The following is a 23,633-nucleotide window of genomic DNA, read 5'->3' as shown; positions in this document are numbered from 1 at the left end:
TTTGTAACTTTCTTATAAGTACATTTTTAATTTTTCAGAAACTCAGTAAAAGCAAAGCATGTGCGGATGCAGGCCTTCTGGATGAATCTCTCCTTCGAAGGTCGTTGATATTCTACACATCCGTAGCTGAATTTCTTTTGGGTTTAATGCAGTGCACTAACTCCATACCAGAGCTTCCTCTTCAGGAAGCGCCCCCTATATTTTTAGCGCTTCCAGAGTGGTATTTGGAGGATATAGCTGAATTCTTACTATTTGCTCTTCAGTAAGTTGAACGTTCTGCAGTATCAGTTTCATTGTCGTTCACAGAGGTAATGTATAATCAAAAAGACTAATAGTGGTAGCAGTAGCATTTCCGAATACTTGTTGTTAAGTTTATGTCAACTTTGCATTGTAACATTTGTCATTAGTGGAATCATACAGTGCAAAGTTTTTATTTCTGTTGTATAAAGTTTCCACTTAACATATATTAATTTAAACTTTAGTAGCTCCGTGTAGCGTAGTCGTTAATACTCTCGCCTTTGGTGCGAGCAGTCTCGGGTTCGTTTCCCGGTGGGGACACTCGCTCGAAAAAGTGTAAAAGCTTTTTCAGACCAAACATCCTGAATGAGATTTTCTTGGATTTTCGTAATTCACACCAGGCAATTACCGGAATGGTACGTAACATAATGGTTCCATGCCATTTCCGTATTCCCTTCTTCTCCAATTCCTTGAGCAATATGATTGCCGAGGGCGTTGTCCGTCATACGTGACGGAATACCGGAAGCCCAGAAATATAATCCCTAATACTAATTTAAACTGTGGCATACGCCAATATATTTATTTAATTACCTGAATTTTAGCCACCGTCACCAGTGGCAACTTTCTTGTTCCAAAACCTACAGACCTGTATGAATCACATCTCGTGGCGCTAATCATGTTTTCAGAACTTTACCGGTAATATAATAATAATAAACTTAATAGGTAGTTTGAAACAAATATAGAAATTTTAAATTTCAGAATATTCAAAATGATATAGCACATTTAAACTTGAAAGTTACAAATCATTAAGTGCACTCAATTTGAAACCACTTGTAATCTAACCCCCAAAATTATGTGGATTTACAGAACTGTAAACTTCTTTATGTAATATTCAAAATAACATTCTAAACTCAACATGTAGCGCTACCAAAATGGTATAGATGTACTGCGTTGACCTTAATGAAATAAAAAGTGCAAGAACTTTAATGCGTTGAACTCCACTTAGTAATAATTGTAGCAACGTACTAATAATTTTACCAAAATGGCTCAGATATACTGATCAGTGACTTACGTAACATAATGAACTAAGTTAAAATGTCTGTTTCATGGACCTAGCAAGACATTGCTAAATTATCCTAGGTCGTCACATATATGAGACGTGTGGAAAGTCATGTGTGTAGATTTTCAAATGGTTAAAAATAATTTCACTTAGCCGCTTGTCCTCGAATCAGTTCGCTAAATTATGTACATGGAATACCATATATAAATAAAACCAATTGACTAAAATTATTTTTCTAGCTACTTGTCTTCAATTATGTCGCGAGTAATTAAGTATTTTCACTTCTGGCAATTAAATGTATTGACAGATACCAAGTGATAAGTTAATATTTGTGAACATGCATGAACTTAGTTTTTTAAGAATCAGCAGGAGTTACATTAAAGACCCATATATATATATTAGAAATTCACTTTCCGACTAGTACTAGTTATGATTATCATCACAAGTATTCTGCCATCTCTGGTATTCACTTTCGCAAATGATAAAGCTTCAACGAAGCAAACTAGTCTCAGATAGACGTTTCATCTTGACTTAGGGGAGAAGTTATTTATGTTCATAACATTCATCAATTGATGTTTTCTTCTTCTTGTCTTTCCATCATATCTTTTATCAGGTACTTTAGAATCTATTCTCTCAAACAATAGCCTTATTTTTTTTTAATGTACATTCAATATTGGTTATTGCCTCTTATTGTTTTTAATATTTCCTCATTGATTGCTGTTCGATTCAGCAAATTTTCTTTGTTCTTCTTCACATACACATCTCGCAAGCCTGTAACCATTTTCTTTCTTTTTTGAAATATTGGCTTTTTCATAATGTCAAAGTTCCTGCTTCGTACAGTACAGCAGTAAACGAAATATTCGATGAACCTTTCTCCTACTTCTTTATTTAATTGTCTAAAAAAATACACTTTTCTTCTTAAAGAATTATTTTGCCATTCCTTTTCTTGCTTTATTTCCCGTTTGCGTAAGTCTTCTCTAGCAGGACTATTAGTTATTCAAACTCAACTCATATTGTATGTAAAAATAAAGAATTTAGTGAAAAATATCTCAAAGGGTAAGTGGGTCAATCATTATAGACACAGTTATTTTTAGTTAAACAGTTTGCTGAAAATATGTCAAACATTTTCATGAATAATTATTTAAAATGTTGAATGAAAACTAATTCAGGGGGATTGCGTCTGTCAGATTTTTACTGAACGGTTTTGTAAGCTTAAGCTGTAGTTTTATTCACCAGGTTAAGTTACTCATAAAATCTTACAGCCTCAGACAACGGAATTAATGTTTACACTCATCTGTGATAATTTGATTAAAAATGTGTCATTTTTCAGTCATTAAGTAAATATTCATGAATGCTTTGTATCTTTAATTTTCCTTTTAAGTATATGTATTGACTGTCATTTACTTTTTCTTTCTTTCAGATTTTGCCCTCAGGTAGTAGCCGATAATACGGAGGATGTACTGATATCGTGGATACTGGTGTTCGTTTGCTCACCTCATTTAATCAAGAATCCTTATTTGGTTGCGAAAATCATTGAAGTACTTTTTGTCATTAATCCAAATATTCAGACACGCACTGAACCGCTGCATATGCGTGTCATGGCAAATCCGTTATCAGAACTGTATCTTCCGTCTTGCCTTATGAAGTTTTATACAGGTTAGAAGGTTTTCTAAGAAATGTGTGTTAATTTGTCCTATGTATTCTTGTTGGTTAGAAAATTATGACTTAATAATCAAAATTCTGATTGATAAGCTGATTTTTCTGACAGAAAATAAGAAGCCCCATTTAGTAATATAAGGGGAAAACTTTTACTACTTCATAACTATACACAAGATCCTATAGCAATGGATTCCATTGGTATTATTTCCTACTATTTAGGTTTATGAGTTTTTGTGTGTTACATCCTTATGTGATAACGAGGCTATGAAGAAAAGGACCCCCTATTTATGTGGGTTCCAAACTAGGACTGGGACTTAAATCTGATGTAATTGACATATGCATTGACCATTACACAAGAACAATTCTCATTTTATAGACCGTTTCTTACGCAGGGTGTCTAGTGATACTGGAATTTTGATCCACATACTGGAAAAATTATGAAATGTACAGATATTGTCATTCTTTATAATTTACCCTGGATTTTTGAACTCCAAAAGTCCAGGGTAATAACAATCTTGCATTATAACTAGAATAGAATAATACACAAGTATGTATACACGTTGTAACTTAGCAATATATTTATATAATACAAATAATCTCTTGGCTCACTGTATCAGGCCTCCGAAGAGGGTGTCTACGGGTCATGAATTGAGGTTGTCGATCAAAGGAAAGTAGTGAAATTGAGCTTCAGATCATGAAAAAGTGATTTTATAGAACAACAATATTTATGTAATACAGTAGTTACTGCAATATTGTGATTTTCCCTAATGAACCGGCGTTAAGAGGTGACGCCATCTCTCTTGGGGTTAAAGATAGTCACTAACTTACCCTTTCTACTAATACTGTTTTCAGTTTCCGCCTTTTTTTTTCCAGTACCTTACGTATAATAACAATTGATGCATTATATTATGTGCAATGCTTCAAGTACAGTATACAGGCTGTAAACTAGTCAGTAAGAGTATACTCAATGATGGGAAATTGAGGGCCAGTTTTAATGCTTGGTATGGATGTGGCACATTGCTTGTGTAAAGATTTCAGCGCTTTGGTGAGCAGCTACATATACCTAAGAAATCAAGGCTAACTAAATTTATTAAAAATAAAATATTCATTTGATGGTAAAACAATTAGAAACCTGAAATCATCAAGTGTGTTATTGTTTCTAAAGAACTTTTAAGAAATCATTGTATTAGGTATTGGAATTTAGCTGATAGTTGTACTGGATATACTGGAAATATATTGGAATTTTGAAATTGAAACTCAGTAGACACCCTGTTACCACACTATCTCACCTCCAAGAGATATGGACTGCGGGATTACGTCACCCGTCGCGGCTCTTATTGTTTGCACTGACTAGACATTGATATCTTCGACTATTGAATGTTTTGTGTGCGAAGTTTTATGTCGACTCTGGGGCACACGGTGGCTCAGTGGTAAGGGTGCTTATCTCCGGTGCGTGGGGTTCGTGGTTCGATCTCCGGCCAAATACGTTTGTTGTGGAGTCCGTGAGTTTTCCCGGGTACTCGCATTTCCTCTCACATTCTCATTCCACCATTTTTCATCATTCACTTGCCTTCATCCGTCTCTCTTAACCTAACGGGCATAATCGGGGGAATTTAAACTATGATATTTCATTTCATTTATGTAGCTCGCGTAGCGTATTCGCTAAAGCTCTCGCCTTCGGTGCGAGTGGTCTCGGGTTCGATTTCCGGTGGGAGCACTCGGTCTTAACTTTTTCAGGCCAGCCATCCTGGTGAGGTTTTCCTGGGTTTTCTTCATTCACACCAGACAAATACCAGGGTGGTACTTAACTTATTAGACCCATACTGCTTCCTTCCTTCCCTTTCCCCGGATAGTGCGCTCGACGAGGGACGTTATCCCTCATACGTAACGGGCTAAATGGCCATAGATGCCAAAAGCCCCAAAAAATCTAAATCAAATCTTTCATTTCATTTATGTCGACCCTTTATACAGTGGTGGTCACAATCCATATTTTTTATTTATTTATTTTTATCTTTTTGTATTGTTTCTTACTTACTGTGTATTGTTTCTTACTTTTTTCTCATCTAATGGTTATCCAATGAACTATTAGTGGTGTAATGTTTACCGTAATGTCTCTTTTTGTAAGTATAAGTAGATATTTTATGCACACACTGTACAAAATATATTTTCATATATAGTGATTATCTCTGATAAACAGTCAATGTGTTAAGCACTGAACTACAAGTTTATACAGACAATAAACGAATAGAGTGAGTAAAACTGTTGTCAGAAATTAATTAGACTTCCATACACAGTAATTTAATAAACTGACTAGTGATGGGCAAACAGATTCACCTCTGAGATCGCCGCTCAATAGTTCGCTCACTAAAATGAATCGATTCATTTGAACGACTCAGTGACTCACTTATATTTTTACAGCGGGGAGAGGAGGAAGTTAAAAACTAAAATTGTATTATCAGACTAAATGCATTACATAAAATGAATTTAAAAGGTATAACTCCAATTTAGATGACAAGCACACTGCTATTAACAAATTTAATTTTAAAAAATCACAAGAAGTTACACTTTTAGACTAATGCAAATTACAATTAACAAATGTAACACACAGAAATGCAATTCAGATACAAATTAGACTAAATAAAATTACTATTAATAAGCGTGAAAATACTTCACAAATGCATAAAAGCTATATACAAATTACAGCCTAAGCAAATCAAAATACGCAATGCAAACTATTACAACATTAGAATCAATGCTATAACAATACAATTTTAGAATTACTGCAAAAGTGTTACAACTTTAAATTCAATGCCAAAAATATTATAATTTTATTACAACATCGTGAGAACTAAATTTTTCCTAAAAATGTTGGCCACCACATTCCCCTTAGAATACACATTTTAATCAAAGTAACGAGTTCCACCGTGGGTAAGCGGTTAGCGTACGCGCCTTTGGCGTGGGAAACCCGGCGTTCGATTCGCGGTGGGAGATCATGTGGTTCGGCTTCCACGTTAATCAGTAGGACCACGTCTCATATAGCCTCACTGCTGAAATAAAATGAAATATTTTAGTTTAATGGCAAACTATTAACCCCTGTAGCTTAAGGAAGACGATGATTAAAGCAACTGAATGATGATGGAAGAATTGGTGGAATGAGAACGTGGGAGGAAACGTACTTCAGAAAACCCACGGACATGATGTCCACCACGAACTTACTTGGCCGGGGATCGAACCCACGCACCAGAGGTAAGCGCTTTACCGCTGAGCTACAGTGCCTCGCTACTGAAAAGGACGCTAAACTCAAAACCAAATCAAATCAGGTCCGTAGCCAGCCCAAATGTACGTGGGCCCGGTGGATGTTAAGGAGGGCGATCCAACCATATTATAGTTCATCACCATATTATAGGTCATTTCCAAGCCTACCGTGAAAATTTTATGGGAGACAATAAAAATTTAAAAGTGGCTCGGCCCCCGTTCCCGTGGATACGGAACTGAATCAAATCAAAGTAACATGATAAAAACTGAATTCGAAGTAGGTGTTAATAACTATATATATAAAAAAAATAAACGGTTCAATTGTTTTCCCTTGGCGTGATTACAAGATTCTTGTCATTTTTATATAATAGACGTATTGTGTCAATAACAACCCTGCAGTTAAAGAACTGTTTTAAGTACAGAAAACCTTAACAAGGGCATCGGTCCCACCCATCCCAACCCTGTGTGCTTTCATAAAATTCAGTTATGTTGTAGGTACAACTTACGGGAAATACATTTTGAATTTTGTACATCACAGTCTTAAGAATTTTCATATAGGCCTATATTATAAAAGTATCTTAAAATAACCTTAAGTAGACCTTCGTTACTTAAGCTGAAATTACCTTTTGCAACGAAATAATGAATTAAGACAGTCAGGATCAATCCTCCTATTATAAAATATATTTAAAATTTACTGTAATTATTACGAGTTTATTTGAATTACCTATGCTCATTTTAACATACCATTTCCCTAGAGAATTGTATAACACATACTTTTGTTTAAAACCTAACAGTTGCACAATATTGATGTACGAACAAACGCAGAGTGACTAATCAGTTCTTATCTCTACTGCTGGTCTGCTGGTGCGCTGTGCGATTGCAAGAGCGGATTCAGGGAACAGGAGAGAATCGGCTTTTACGTACTTGACCTACTTTCCCATTCTGCAGATTCGATTTTAATTGATAGTTAAAAGTTTACGCTTTATATTATAATATCAATGTGAGTCCAACTGCCACATCAAAGTGCTAAACATTTACATTGTTGGTACTCTTTATAATTTATTCATGTCAGAGGTACAAATACACTAAGGCAACGCACATTTGCCAAACTCGGCTGAAAAGTCGCTCGCCATAGTGAGAACCAGCGAAACTACCCCTCCAAAACAGCAACTGACTGAACCAATCAACAAGATTAAAAAGCAGGAGGGCGGTTCGCAAGTGAGCGACGTACAAGTTTCACGTTCTTCAAACTTTGTCATTCCTAAAATCGTCCCTTCCAGAGAACAGTGGTTCAAAAAGAACCACGACTCCCAAAGAACAATGACGGACCAAGACTCTCGAAGAATCGTTGCTCATTTCTAATGAACAATGACTGACTCACTCATCCAAAAGAGTTAGTTAGAAGAGTCGGCTCATTCGTGAGCGATACATCACTAAATCTGACAATACTGTATGTTCGTTGTGCACAAAATACTGTGAGCTGTTTAATGTTATTTGTTGCAGCAGTGAGTTAAGTGCATGTTTATTTTCTGTATATTTCAGATGTCGAAACAACAGGAGCAAGTTCCGAATTTTATGACAAATTTACGATAAGGTATCATATTAGTCTCATATTGAAAGGAATGTGGGATAGTTCAGTTCATCGACAAGCCATAGTGAAGGAGTCAAAGTAAGTATTTAATTACGTTTTCCTGGCTTTTGGGAAAACTAATGTAGAGAAATTGAATATATACTTAGATTAATTGATAACAAGTAAGAATAGCCAAAGAGAGAAATTGCATACTTGGGGAAATACAAATAAGTTCTCTATCAATATATCTATATCTATATATATCTATCTATATATCTATATGTATGTATGTATGTAGCTACTAGTATGGTAAACTATTAGCACAGAACCAAATTGCACTTATAGTATTGTATAGGTCTGACAGTTGGTCGGTAATACGTAGAGAACAATGTACTGAAGTTTTTCAGAAATAGTTTTGAGAAAGCACGAAAAGAGACGAATAAACCAAACAAATGTAGAAAGTTATATAATGCAGAGTTTCACAGTAGCCACAGATCAGTGAGTATTATACGCTTAATGTATAATGGACTTAAGACCGCCTGATATGGGCAGAATACATACGTGGGAAATACACGTTGAGTGCGTAGTACCAGTTGGAAAATCAAGAGGGTAAAATCTTGTAAGTGATCTGAAAAGTAGAAGGAGAATATAAAGGAAGATTGTAGGGAAATGGATAATAATCAAGACTGGATTAGCATTGCATAGAATAAAATTGCTTTTGTGGCAGGGAGTCTTCAGGAAAACTAGAAAAATTTAATTAAGTGTTTTCCTGTACTTGGTTGAATACAGTTATTATATCGGAGAAAATCATGATTTTTTCTATCGAATTTGTGTTGTGTATTGTGGTGTATGATAGTGCCTAAATTTCACCAGAAACTGCAGGAAATCTAAATCACACGAATCACGTGAATTTGTGAAAATCAGTACTATCACAGGTTTGTGAGATGAATTGGAGTTTCGTAAATTTCGATCGGAAAGTCTAAAACTAATGGTGATCTAAGTTGCTATGTAAGAGTCTGATTTGTGTGGAATTTAATTATAACATTCTGTACAAGTGATTTCTTGGTTCCTTTCCCTATAGGTCTGGAAAGCAGTTTGTAAAATTCATCAATATGTTGATGAACGACACAACCTTTTTGTTGGATGAAAGCTTAGAATCTCTAAAGGTAAATATGACATTTTTCCATCTAACGAACTGAAAACTTAATCAAGTATTGTATTCACTATTGTACTTACAGTTTCAGGAATAGTACCTATAATTTCACATTAAGTCATATTATGAAGGTTTAATTAATGTAAAATGGAATTTAGGTACAAAATTAATTGAGCTAAGCATAAGATCAGCTTTATGATAGAATGTTTGTTGAACTACCGATACTAGATGTATTCGCTTCATTAAATGCAGTGAGGAGTGTACACTGCGAGCATAATCTAAATACAATTGCAAGTAAACGTATTGCAGTGATTATTTTATTTCGGCCTACTGTTATGTAATCCAACACTACACTAACATATAGTGTAGTTGCCTATGCCAAATGCAGATTGGGCACTCGGTCGAAAAAGTGTAAAACATTTTTCAGACCAGCCACCCTGAAATTAGGTTTTCCTCATTCACACCAGGCAAATGCCGGGGTGGTACCTAACTTGTAGGTCCCAGGCCGATTCCTTCCTTCCCCAGATAGTGTGCTCGCCGAGGGATGTCATCCCTCAAAACGTGACAGGTTAAATGGTCTTAGATGCCGGAACCCAGAAATCTAAAAAATCCAAATCCAGATTTAATGTTACTCAGAGGCTATCGGCATTACTCCTCAAGGACACTATTAATTAAGTTTTCTTCTTAACTTTGTCAGTGTCCACAGTCACTATTCAAGATTTGAATGCTATCGATTTTACGATTGTCGAATGCAAGATGAGAACATGCATATGAACCAACTCATAATAAGAATTAAGCAAAACTCGATCAATTTAATACAATTTTTGTGTGTTATTAGATAACTGACAAATATAACCAGTAAACAAAATATTGGTTGGTTGCAAACACTAGTAGATGTATACTAGTAATAGGTATATCCAGCTTCATTTAAAATATATATGAGGAACATTCAAATGAAACCTGGTCAGTGCGTCTAACTTTGCCTTATATGTAAGGTGGCACCACGTAACTGCGGGTATGGTGGCGCCATCGATTGTAGAGTACGACGCGTGCGCACCGTTTGACGTTGCATAGAGCCAGTTTGGTTTCACGCCGAAGAGAAGGTGGTCACACAAGTTATCGTTCACTACCGAACATGCAGGCAAATAAACAGGAGCAGCGAGGAGTAATTCGATTTTTGGCGGCGGAGGGAGTTGGAGGCTGTGAAATGTATCGACGGATGAAGGCTGTGTACAGTCTGAGTCGTGCAAGTGTTGTTGAATGGCGCAAAAGATTCCTTGAGGGGCGCGAGTCACTAGAAGATCCATCGGTTATTGGGTATTAGCGTGGGCACCGCTCACACCATAATGCATCAACACTTGAACTTTCGAAAAATTTGTGCGCAGTGGGTTCCCCATCAACTGACCGCCGAACAGGGCAATACTCGAATGGCGCTGTCTTTGAGTCATCTGCAACATTATCGTGAGGAGAGATACGGCTTTCTGTCGCGTATTGTCACAGGGGACGAAATATGGTGTCACAATTTTGAACAGGAAAGCAAGCGTCAGAGCAATTAGTGAGAGCAACATGCGACTTCACAACCTCCAAAGAAATCAAAGACCGTGCACACCAGTTCTGGTAACGTCATGGTGTCCTTTTTTTGACCACAGGGGCCCACTGCTTGTCGAATTCCTGGAACGGGGTACCACCATCAATGCCCAGGCATGTTGTCAGCGTTGCCAACATGTACGATAATTATCGAATCATATTGACTCCTGTACGATGTACGATAGCTGTTGTACGATAATAGGAAAATATACGATAATTTTACAATTCCTGGTAAAAAGCAAAGATAATTCTGAAGGTATTTGAAATTCGAAAGACATTCATTTATTGGGTAAAAAAATACATGAGTTTTGGAATATACGAGTATGTTATAAAATTATTTAAAACATTACACAAAGATGAGCAAAGCCTCGAAAAGGTAAACAACACAGGCAAATTGAAGTTAATCGGATAGTAATTTAAAACGTTTATATTACACTGTGAGCTACATTTTACGTTTATCATACTTTAAAATCATATATCCACTACACCGTCTTACGAAGTTTTGTTATTATTTGGTGAATGGTTAATCGGATTACTGCAATTTAACATACATTTTGTACAAAAATAGTGTTTAAGATGGAAGATACTGTAAGATTGGTCCAAACCATTACTAAGATTTGTACTGCAGACACGGAATCCCACCTGTAATCAAACCACGGACTACGCCCACGCACACAGGAAACCGAATAAGAAGGGGTAATTACTAGGTACTTAATGTAGATAAGTTATCACAAGTAAACATAAATTGTAGAAGGACAGTCAATTTTTTTTTTTTTTTTTTCGATAGAGTGGTAAAGAAAGCTTCAATCTTGTCTCCTATGCAACTTCTTAAATAAAGTTTTAGCTGCAAACGTTTGTGTTACTTTCGTTTCAATAATAATAATAATAATAATAATAATAATAATAATAATAATAATAATAATAATAATATAGCTTGATATTGGGACTGAAAACAAAAGGTACAGTAATTTTAGAACAAAAACGATAATTTTAAGTGCTACGTACGATAATATATTCTGATCAGGGTGGCAACGTTGCATGTTGTCTAATTTCGTTATCCTCCTGCATGATAACGCCCACCCACACACGGACAATGCGGTGAAGACGACATTGCAGCAGTTTCGGTGGGAAACGCTGGAACATCCACGTACAGTCCCGACCTTTCACCGTGTGATTTTCATGTGTTTGGATCTCTAAAACAAGCTATTCGCGGACATCGATTCGCAACGGACGACGAAGTGTGTGACTGGGTCCAGGCGTGGATCCAACAGCAGCCTACTAGCTTCTTCAGGAATGGAATCGACCGGCTAGTGTCGCAATGGGATAAATGTGCCAACAGTTTTTGCAGCCTGACAGGGTGCCAAATCATCTTGGCAGATGCCATCACCATCAGGGAACAATATTTGGGCCATGGGTAGAACCTGGTCTCCCCAAATGGCCTCATAGGCCTTAGCATTCATCATTCCATGCAGGGCTATGATGGGACGTGCAGAAAACCACGATATTACTGCCCACACTGTAACAGAACCACCCCCATGCTTTACAGTTGGGAGCAGACAGACAGTCTGTATCATAGGCCTGCGACGGTGTTCTCCATACATAAACACGACCGGTTGTTAGAAACAAGATGAAGGTCGATTCATCGGACCACATTACGTGTTTTTCACTGCTCATGAGTCCACGCCTTGTGGTCCTTGCACCACTGGATACGCCTTTTCGCATTATTGCTGTGACCAGGGATTTGGCGATAGCGGCCCTGCCATGAATTTTCATTTTATGAAGTTCCCGTCGCACTGTTTTCGATGAAACCGGTTTCTGTAGTTCGGAATGGAGTTCAGACGTAATTTTCATTGCAGCGGCCTTCTTTTTAGCTGCTACAATCCGTTTTAATGCCCTCCGGACCCTATCTGACAGGATTGTCTTTCGATCACTGTTGTGCTTTGCAGACGTCGTTTGCCCATGAATTGTGTATGCCCTCATGACATTGGACACAGTGTCTTTCGATACCCCCACAATGTTCGCCACTGTTGCCACTGAAGGTCCAGCCAGACGGGCACCAACGATCATGCCTCTTTGGAAGTCTGTCAGGTCGCCCATTTTACCGCACCACTTTCACACCACGACACTCACAGGTGAACTGGTTACTGCTGACGAAAAAGGATGGTCCACATGACACATTGAAAACAAAAGACGACCGGCAACCGCAATACGTGTTGCACAGTGGAGAGCCAAACTTACGTGTCCTGTATGAAGTGTTTTTAGATTTTTTTGTTACCCCCTGTATATAAGTTATATATATTCCCATCATAAGAATGATATATTAAACGTATCTGCATTAATATTAATGTTAAATATATTGTCTTTCCAGAGAATTCACGAAGTTCAAGAAGCTATGGCTGATGTTGGATCATGGAATCAACAGCCACTAGATCAACAACAGACTAGGCAAAGGCAGCTAAGTGCAGACGAAAGACAGTGCAGGTATGTATCATGCTCACTAGTTTTTGAGAGATCACAGGTAACAAGCATAGAAGAGCAGCAACTGAATTCTATTGAAATATATTTGCAGATCAAGTGTTCATCGTCATGGATATATTCGGTAAATTCAGTAACATCTAGAAGAGTCATTAAAACGATTATGTAAAAAGACATTTTCTATCCAAAATGTTCGGTAATTGTCGTTTAATGTGACTTTAGAATCATAGTTATATTAATGAAGATATGTACAATATTGTCTGTATTATTCATATATTTACATATCATAGCTCCAATTGGATAACTTCGGGAAGGCATTGTCTAGTGATCCCTGTTGCATTGTTTACTTTGCATCGCTGGAACCAAGTGGATAATCTAAAATGACTTTGGCGTTGGATTGGATTACGAGTTTAATGTCCCATTCATCAGCGAGGCTATATGAGACGTGGACCTACAGGTTAATGTGGAATCCGAACCACATGAGTTTGCTTCCGGAATCAAACCTGGGTCTCCCACGCCAAAGACGCGCATGCTAATCACTTAGCCACGAAGGAGCTCGACTTGGAGCTTGATAAGATTACTATTACTGCTTTCTACTGTTTAGTACTACTTACTACTACTTTCCACTGAATAAATTAAGATTTCACTTTTGTTGAATAAAAATTATATATTTTTCGTTGATATGTGGGTTGGGTTTTTCACATATCTAATTATGTAGTTGTGTGTGTGTGCGTGCCAGGAGAGAAATGTTGCGTATTTTGTTATTAGATGTACAATAGGATGTATCGAAAAAAAAAACTTTTCTCGAAATGGTAAGCGGGGTAGTGCGGAAAAGTGGTCATTTGTGACCAAAAGGACGCTTTTTTTTTTAAAGAGCATTAGGTGCCGCACACCGTCCTTGAAGTTTTGATAGTTATTTGGGTATGCAACACGCATAACAATTGCAAGAAAAATGTCATTATTTGACTATTTTATGTATTTTTTCTGCATTATGGTCGTTTATTGTTTTGTTTATATGTTAAATTTGTGCCTCAAGTTTTTTCCTATGCTGTTTACTTCGCTTTTGGTCAAAAATTGTCAATTTTAGGCTAAAAGTGACTTTTTCAATTGTTTCGAGTTTTATTCGAAAGTTTTCCGATACAGAAGATTAAATAAAAGATACAACTTTCTAATTACTAATAATTCCTTAATTACTTTTCAGCGCTTCACTTATTTTCATAGCTTCGTGTGCTTTGAAAATAACCCAGAGCTCATCACGAGGAGGTGGCTAGACTTCAAGATCCACTCCTCCAAATTGTTGGAAAACATGATTTTACTAAGGAAGAGGCCAAGATTTTTTCTAGTTTTTTCCTTGGATTTAATAGTCAATTTTTGTTCGCAATATCGGAATATGACCTCTAGATTCCAATTTTGCTTTCATGTAGCCATCACGTGCACTCACGCTTAAAACGGAAGAAGCAGCCTCTAAGATTTTCATAAGTCGTTTCACTCCTTGAGTGTGGTAGGGATCTTGAATTTCTGCTTTTTTTTTTTTTTTTTAATAAAGTCTTCTTTGGTCAACAGAGGTTCGTGGAAGGAGCATGAAGCCGAATCATTCATGTCATAGTATTGTTCTGCATTAAAATTGATAATTTGTAAAACAAAAGTGCAAAGACTTCTGCCTTTTTTTCAGTCCACTTGCCTTCTTAATTCCTCGCAAACCAAGATTTTTTATTATGTCTGAGTTTTGGTTGGTTATTAAAACTAGCACGAGATTTTCAGGTTGGGTGAGGAATGCGTTTTGTTAAATAACCCTATCAGTCAAATCTCTCAAGTGGTGTGGGAGAAATCGGAACAAATGGTTCATATTCCAGAAGTGTCGTGCTCCATCAGTTATCAATGGTTCCTTCTTGATCCCAAACCACACCAGCGCGTACATCTTCATTATGTACGTTGCAATTAGCTACAGTTGTTTAGAGAAGTGGGCGTGACAGCCGCGGCGCTCGGCATGTCGTCGTTAACCACTGCGACCGGATTTCTTATAACATTGAAGTGCGGACCAACAGTATTTTTTTTGGATATGTGTTCAGCTGTTTTGAACGGTGTTCGTTGCGCAGTCTAGTGAAGAATAAGCCCGGACCAGTTGTCCAGTCACGGTGGTTAACAACGGCATTGCGAGTGTAAGCACGTCCCATCCTTGTGGGGAGCGGGGAATAATAATCAGGTGTCATTTTGGTCACAAATGGCATGGCCACTTTTCCGCACTACCCACCTGAATATTTCAAAAGAAGCTTTTTTCGATACACCCTAATGTACAAGTTTCTCTCTAAGTTATTAATTTTATTTACTTTTTCATTTATTAATCATAATACGTTAATGTAACAATAGTTGCTGTTAGAAAGAAGGTTTAATTTGGTTCAGCTAGTACGCTATACGATACCTAACTTTTATCAACATCCAATTGTTAAATAATTCAGAAATTTAAAATAATCGCATGTTTATGGAAATTAATATTAATTTTTGTCTTCTTGCTAGGTCCTACTTGACATTAGCGAAAGAAACAGTTGACATGTTCCATTATCTAACTGTGGATATCAAGGAGCCATTCCTACGGCCAGAATTAGTAGATCGTTTAGCAGCTATGTTGAATTTTAATTTACAACAATTATGTGGACCAAAATGTAAGTAAAACAAGTACATTCCGGCATTTCTTGAACATTTCCCATAATGTCGTCAGATGCAGGAACATGGTGATAGAATAATAATAGTCTGGTATCATGGAGCACTATTAGAAGCAGAGTACAGAGTGGCCCAAAAGTAGGTATACAGTCCCGTAGTGATCAGCTCACTGTATTTCGTATTATTTCTTATTGTTAACGCACAGGTAGACCTAGTTTCTTTACTATTTGTTCTTAATGTCTTTTTACTTATACCTTAAGCTCGGAACAGCATAAGCAAATAAACACATAAACTAGAATGTTATACTTGATCAGTGCAGGGGTGTATACCTACTTTTGGGCCACCCTATATATCTCGAGCTAAAAGATTTGTAATTTACATCGTAGTATCATTCCAAATATTTGTTACATAATTTATTTTCATATTGAATTGTATGGGTATTACGGGACATAAAACGCTAACGTGACTTTTTTCGTATTTGGTTAAACACTAACAATTTATCTATGATACAGATCTTTACAAAATAACTGTCTAAAAAATACTATATGAACAGTGTTAACATAACTGTAGAAATTAGGGATATTTGGTATCTACATAGTTAACTTTTCCGCTGTTGTTGCAGGAGGTCCGGGATCGTTTCTCAGTGGGAGCTCATATGTTAGGGATCCCACATAAACTGTAGGTCCCTGTCCCATTTAACTGTGCTACAAAGAGGGCCCGCGGTGGCCCAGTGGTAGAGCGTTCACTTCTGGTGCATGGGATCCCTGGTTCGATCACAGCTTGCGCCAAGCGAACTCTGTGGTGATCAAACACCGTGTGCGTGGGTTTTCTTGGGGTTCTCCCACTTTCTTCATTCCAGCATTTCATTTATTTCTCATCAAAACCGTCTTCTTTAGCGTAGCTGGCATAATCGTGGACGTGGATTTCATTTCATCTCTGTGCTAAAAGAAAACTTCAACAAACACAAAACAAAAGCTACTGTAAATCACAAATAGTTATTATCTGAGTGTACTAAATATATTTTCTAAGCCGAATTAATGACGAATCTAGTGACCATTAACAATTGTTCTAAAAACCTAGTCATAATAGTTCTGTGACTTTACGTACCTTTAAAGAATAGCACAGTCTTAGTCTTACATCACAATCTTTATATAAGCTGGAACGTTGAAGACGAATGAACGTGACTAAATCAGCGTTTCCACTTGAGTTAATTAAGCTAGTATGTCCTGTATCTAAAATATTACTTCCTTAATAGTAAAACTATAAATCCTGGCCGTACTGCAGTACTTTCACAACACTTAATTCTATAGAAATGGAATGTAAACATTTTCTTTCTTTCTTTCGCTATTGATTTGATGATATTGCGAGTTACAATAACTCTTAGCATAATTCCTCTTAATTCTCATTGTCCGTTTCAGCACGATAAACTGAACTTGATCTAAGAATAGAGCTCTTTCTCGTAGCTATATGGCTAGTGTACCTGCCTTTGGCGCAGGAGACTTGAGTTCAAATTCCCAGTGGGAGTTTTTACGCCCACATTAAGCTGTATGTCCACGTCTTATAAAGCCTCGCTGCCGAACAGGACGCTAAATCTAAATCAACCCAACAATCGATCCAGGAATACCTTGCTTTTGACTGTATTTTTGTGACTCTTGCCCGAGTTTGGTAATACCGTATCGGTATTTTCATTACACCCTCAGATCTGTAATTATCAGAATCTTTTTCTTTAAATAAGGAATTTAATTAATCGAAAACCTCTTTTCAAATCGGTATGAACTGAATCTGAATATCTTGTTTGAATCGATTCATTACAGTAGGTTTCTCTGTGTTATCGAATATGTTTTTTGTTTTCATAATTTTTCTCTCTGTTCAAGTATGCTTCTTCTGTATCTTATCTTCTGATCTAAATCCGGTTAGCAAGTTAATCATGAAATCTGCCATGTCTAAAGCGTCCTTTTCGTCCCCCCTCACTTTTGATACTTTTGTTACTGCTATATAATTTACTTTCTGCTAATTCACTTTCAGTACCCTGTTACTAGTTTTACTTGTTGGTATTTGTTTTTCAACTCTGGCTTCCTAAGTCGACGTACATGTGCAAAATAATTGAAACTTGTGACATACACAACATTTTACATAAACACCTGGACATTTTTCTTCTCTTGAATGCTCTTTTCACAGACCTTACATTTTATTCGATCTTCTGAATCGGTGCCTTATGTACTGATATTCCTTCCCTGTCACTTCTGGTCTTTTTCTGATGCTAGCTTAAATATCACGGAACATAACATCTTTATAAAATACCTACTCCTTGTCCCAAGATCTCTGATTGCTTTATATTCATTGCTGTGTCGATTCTACTTATATTCTGTAAATATTTTATTTCTGGAACATCATTAACACTCAAAATTCCCACGTCTATTAAACTGACGTTTAATAGCAAGAGAAAATTCTTGGACTGTCCAGGTTGCTTCCTCAGCTAATGTAATTTATATCTTTCAGTTCGAAAATCAGTTTGTCCTTGGAAATGCGACGTTAACAAGTCTTGTATCATTATATTGAAATATGAGTTATATTTCAAATTAGTTTGCCATGGTAATTTCCGTGACAATTTCATAGACTTGACTTTTAATAACTAGTACTGAAATTAGAATCTTTAACATTATTCGCTGTGCAGTAACACGCAGAGCATTCGAAATAAGAAAATCAAATGACGTGAAACCTGTAAATGAATAATTCCGCTCCATATTTATGTTCGCCGTGAGTTATAAATATGGTCCCCAACTATTTATTATCAATCGTCACAAGTAATTATATCAGTGAGTATTCTAAGTGTATTTTCTGAAATGAGTTAACTAAAGACTACTAACCCAGTGGCCATAAACAATTATTTTAGAAATTCGATCATACACCTACGAACCTTTTTTTGATTTTATTTACCTTTAAATAATAACAACAGTATCAGTTGATTGTACATCAATTAACCAACGTCAAGGAGAAATTAAAATGATTAAATTTCCCTTCAAACACTGAAGGAGCTCTTCCTTAAAAAAAAAAAAAAAAAAAAAAAACAGTCAATTCTTTGTTTCCATCTCCAGCAACCTTCACAACTTTTCTTTTTCCTTCTTAAAAAGCCCTGAACTAAGTTAATTCTATATCTTTACAGCAAAATAGATCAATATGACAAATAGAAAGACCAACTTTCGAAAGTACATGAAAAATTGAGGAACCGGTTAATTTGTTTCTTACATATATTAGATTGATACGTATCTTAAGATCGGATTAAATGAAATTCATTGAGTGAAAAGATACGACGACTAGGCCGTGAATTGTATTTGGTCTAGGAATTAATTCGTGCGGGTGGACAAGAGATGGCGCAACGAACGGAGCGTCCCACAGTTCCGTGTATCCACACGTGTGTTGCAAACCCCTGTCATCGCGTATCGTTCGTAGTATAGGGCAGTGGATTAAAGCGTCAACAACACCAGTTTGTAGTTAAGTGAACATGGCGCAATTTGTGCCTGATAAAGTGTTTTTGCGGGGTGTCCTGCTGCATTACTTTAACATGCAGAAAAGTGCGACTAAAAGTCATCGTATTTTGGTGGAAGTGTATGGTGACCATGCTTTAGCTGAGCGAACGTGTCAGAAGTGGTTTGCACGGTTTAGAAGTGGTGATTTCGGCTTGGCAGACCAAGAGCGAGCTGGACAGCCAAAAAAATTTCAAGACGAAGAATTGACAGCATTGCTTGAGCAGGATTCGTGTCAAACGCAGGAACAACTTGCAGCAGCATTAGGCGTTGATCAAACAACAGTCTCCAAACGCTTGAAAGCCATGGGAATGATTCAAAAGATGTCACATTGGGTTCCACATGAATTGAAAGACAGAGACGTTGAAAGACGAAAAACCATTTGCGAATTGCTGCTTCAACGACAGAGCAGAAAGGGGTTTCTGCATCGAATTATTACGGGTGATGAGAAGTGGATCCATTACGAGAACCCTAAACGAAAAAAGGCCTGGGTGAAACCAGGTGAACCAGGTCCATCACAACCAAAACGAGATATTCACTGTGCAAAGGTTATGCTGTGCATATGGTGGGATATGAAAGGTGTGGTGTACTATGAGCTGCTGCAACCGGGTGAAACTATGAATGGAGAACGTTATCGACGACAATTAATGCGTTTGAAGCAAGCTCTGGCCAGAACACGACCAGAATGGGAGAACAGACATGATAAACTTATTGTTCAACATGATAACGCTCGCCCACATGTCGCAAAACCGGTCAAAACCTATTTAGAAAATGTCGGATGGGAAGTTTTACCCCACCCGCCGTATTCACCAGACGTTGCTCCTTCGGACTACTACTTGTTCGATTGCATGAACAACGATTTGATTGGACAGCGGTTTACTTCTTCAGAAGATATCGAAACATGGGTCTCTGACTGAATCGCTTCCAAGGATGAGGACTTCTTTCGCCACGGAATCCGTACATTGCCTGACAGATGGGCGAAAGTGGTGGCTAGCGATGGACAATATTTTTCTTAAGGTATTTATGTATTTTGTGTTTGTACTACAGCTTCAATGTGTGCGTACCAACCGCACGAATTAATTCCAAGACCAAATATGTAACCACCATATATATTCATTACGATAGACATTGAGGTGTTCAGGCACAACAGTCGTTGTGATACAGTCCATGTGGTCTGAAAGACTAAACAAGCAACTTCAGGAGTTTGAAAGTGTGACTGGTGTGGGGACTAACTGAGTAGCGTAGGGATTATCGCATTGGCATGATTCCGATATGCAGCCCAGATGCGGCATATCCACTCTTTGAATTCCATTTTCCGAAGCATACTTGATTAAGAGAAAAATACGGATAGGGAAAATGTAAATAAAGTTTTGCACAATCTAATTATTTTAATTGAAAAGTTAATTTGTCATTTCAAAATAGTGTAGTAATGTTAAACGGTATTACATAGCGTGGCAGCTTAATTTTTTCATACCGTCAGCATTGACATATCTACTGCACAGGAGTACTCTTTATTATTATTATTATTATTATTATTATTATTATTATTATTATTATTATTATTATTAAAATCTCTTCATTTTCCTGTATCAGAAGCAGAAAGGAAGTGAGGTTTGTTTCTAATGTCTTACGCGTACAAATCTTTAATATACGTAATTAAATATGATAGAATCACACCATGCGGACAATATTTTTTATATGTTCGGAAAATATTCAGGGAGTTTTTTGAACAAATTAAGAAAAAAATATTGACACATAATTTCTGATTTTCTGATCATGTTTTGTACATTTCTGTGAAACATGTGTCAAATTATCTCAATTAGGATATAAGAAAACAATTGGAGAAGAGACCGAGTGTTTTAAGTTGGATGCTTTGTAAGATAAAACTAGAAAATCTCATCAAAAGTAGCTCAAAATAGGATACATACTCATTACACAGTGCCCGTTGTGCAATCACATAACTCAGTGTGATAAAGAAAGTGCACTCTTTACCCTTCGATCAGCTTTAATGTTTGTAAGAGCTTTAAAAAGAAAAATTGTATGCGTAGTTACGGAAATGTCCTCGACTAGGGCATGTAGATATTGATATTTTAATGGAGAACATAATTTTCGTTTTTCTAATACAATTTCTTTTTTGTCAGGTAAAAATTTGAAGGTAAAAAATCCGGAAAAATACGGCTGGGAACCAAGACGATTGCTTGGTCAGTTAGTGGATATTTACCTTCATTTGGACTGTGATGATTTTGCTGCTGCTCTTGCCGGAGATGAGGTTAGTAATATGTGTGTGATATTTAGATACAGTTTAAGTTAATTATATATATATATATATATACACCTCATTCCAAATGTGCAACACTAGTAGGTACCGGTAGTTAATTTTGTCTAATCTTCAGTGGTGTAGAATCATATTTCTCAATATACTTTGGCGCCAGTATCATTACCTGTCAGAATTCCCTCGTAACACTATCTTCGAATAGCATTGACTATACACTGCAGGTAACAATCAGAATCTCTCATACTCATGATTTTTCAAATAAAACGTAAGCGAAAAAGTATTAGCTATAACACACTTTTGATTAATACAGCATTTAAAATACAAGAATTGTCAAGGTGTGCTAAATATGGATAGGGGCTAGTTACAAAATCTGGATCACAATCATAGATATAATTTTCGAAGTATAGAAAGAGTGTTGTCCGATCACAAACCAGTATCTTTTATTTTGGCTTTTATAGTGATACGGTGGTAATACAAGATTATTTGGAAGTCTATCAGTGTAACTACAGGCTTGAGTTTTAGAAAATGCTTATATAAAGGACCTAGTGAGCTATTTTTAACTTTGAGTGGTACTTTTCTTCCTGTTTGTTCTTAATATACATGAAGGCGATCATTTGCCAACTTGAAATGTACAATTTTCACCAAAACTGCAATTGGTAAGCACAACGTTTATTTATGCAGTAGACCTATTAATGTGCGCTTAAGCTTTTCACAGGCCTCGCATAAAAACAAGAACTGTAGAAAAGCAGTTTATGTATATACGATAATTCATTTTTTTTTTTTTTCGTAAATACGAGCTTTCTCTTATATTCTTTACCTTTGTTTATTTTCAAACACTATTTTTCTCTTTTCATATTGCTCTTATAGCGGTCATTCAGAAGAGAATTGTTTGAAGATGCAGCTACTCGAATGGAAAGAGCTTCAATCAAGTCTCCTGCCGAAATAGAACATTTTCGAAGTTTAGCAGATAAGGCCAATGCTATTGCCATCCAAAATCTCAAAAAAGAAGTAGATTACAGTGATGCACCAGATGAATTCCGAGGTATAATAATTAATATTTTAAATTTTAAAAAAATAGTTGTAGAAAGTGATATGCCCAAGTCGTTTGGAAATATAGTGGTGTTTTCTTGCCACACACTACATCTGTTTTATAATGTAGAAAATTGAAAACGTGAGAAAGAAAAGAAAAAAATGCTTATTCAAAATTGTTTCCTTATTCAGTGACGTATCTTTGCCAATGATTAGTAAGTCTTCCAATCCAGTACCAGAAGAAATGTGATTTTCGAGAGGCAAAAATGTTTCAGAATTTACTTTTGACTCTATTTTTATTATCGACGGAAGTGACTCAACGCGCTAAATATATAGTAGAACGTTGATCCTAGATCAGGAGAATGTGAGTAGGTCTTGAGTACTTTAAAATTCAAAAGTCACCAGCTTGTATCTCATACTTTTTCCCTCGTATGTTCTAGCGCTAGTTGCAAGATGGAAGTATCGACCAAAGACGATTGCCTTTAGGCTATTGCCGGTGCATATCGTCAATTCCTGTTAGGAATTTGGTAGCAGTTACGGTTTCAGAAGAAATAACATGTAATGAATGATTCGTAATGCTGTACACCACATTAATAATAGAAACTTGTGCTGTGTCAGTTTTTTAGGATTTCCCAGTGTTTAACCACTTCCTATTTCGCTTGTAATTCCTATACAGGTTTTCGTTGTACGTTACGATACAATTGTGTAAGGGCTTATTTTGGTGAGGAACCACACTTGTAGCAGATATCTACCCGCTGGTCCCCTGCTGCATGTGTTACTTATTATGTTCCTGTGGGATCCAGCTTATTATTTCCTCTCTTTTGAATTTTTTGCTTGTACAAATGATTGGAAATGGTCAGAATGGCGAGTTAAACTGTTGATGGTGCATAGGTTTGTCTCCATATTCACCCTTGACCAGCGTTCTCTGCCCTCATCATCTTACCGACTCTGGTACACGACATAAAAATGTTCAGACTACTGATCCACTGTCTGTTCTGAAATTGAGTTTGCGCTTCTTGTCCTTACGACAGTACGATACTTTTCTACCGTGTTATATTCCTGTTTGAGCTTATATAACAAAACACTCGGGCCCAGTATGTTGCACGTCGTATAGTAACAGCGGCCACATTTGTTGTGGCGTAACAACTGCC

The 23,633-nt window shown here is 36.7% G+C and overlaps 1 protein-coding gene across 1 annotated transcript in view; it reads left to right on the top strand.

Moving 5' to 3' along the window:
• Ube4B (Ubiquitination factor E4B) overlaps nucleotides 1-23,633 on the top strand; it is a 62,076-nt gene that overhangs the window by 27,163 nt on the left and 11,280 nt on the right. Inside the window, exons 12-19 of the mRNA XM_081736852.1 lie at nucleotides 39-262; nucleotides 2,718-2,953; nucleotides 7,754-7,880; nucleotides 8,863-8,947; nucleotides 12,890-13,002; nucleotides 15,511-15,656; nucleotides 21,320-21,447; nucleotides 22,321-22,495. Coding sequence (XP_081592978.1) covers nucleotides 39-262; nucleotides 2,718-2,953; nucleotides 7,754-7,880; nucleotides 8,863-8,947; nucleotides 12,890-13,002; nucleotides 15,511-15,656; nucleotides 21,320-21,447; nucleotides 22,321-22,495 — 1,234 coding nt within the window. The remainder of the gene's footprint in view (nucleotides 1-38; nucleotides 263-2,717; nucleotides 2,954-7,753; nucleotides 7,881-8,862; nucleotides 8,948-12,889; nucleotides 13,003-15,510; nucleotides 15,657-21,319; nucleotides 21,448-22,320; nucleotides 22,496-23,633) is intronic.

The sequence above is a fragment of the Thermobia domestica genome, chromosome 13, assembly GCF_964235325.1.
Source record: "Thermobia domestica chromosome 13, izTheDome1.hap1.1, whole genome shotgun sequence".
NCBI lineage: Eukaryota > Metazoa > Arthropoda > Insecta > Zygentoma > Lepismatidae > Thermobia > Thermobia domestica.
The sequence above is the reverse complement of the archived record's forward strand: the minus strand, read 5'-3'. Positions and strand labels throughout refer to the sequence as shown.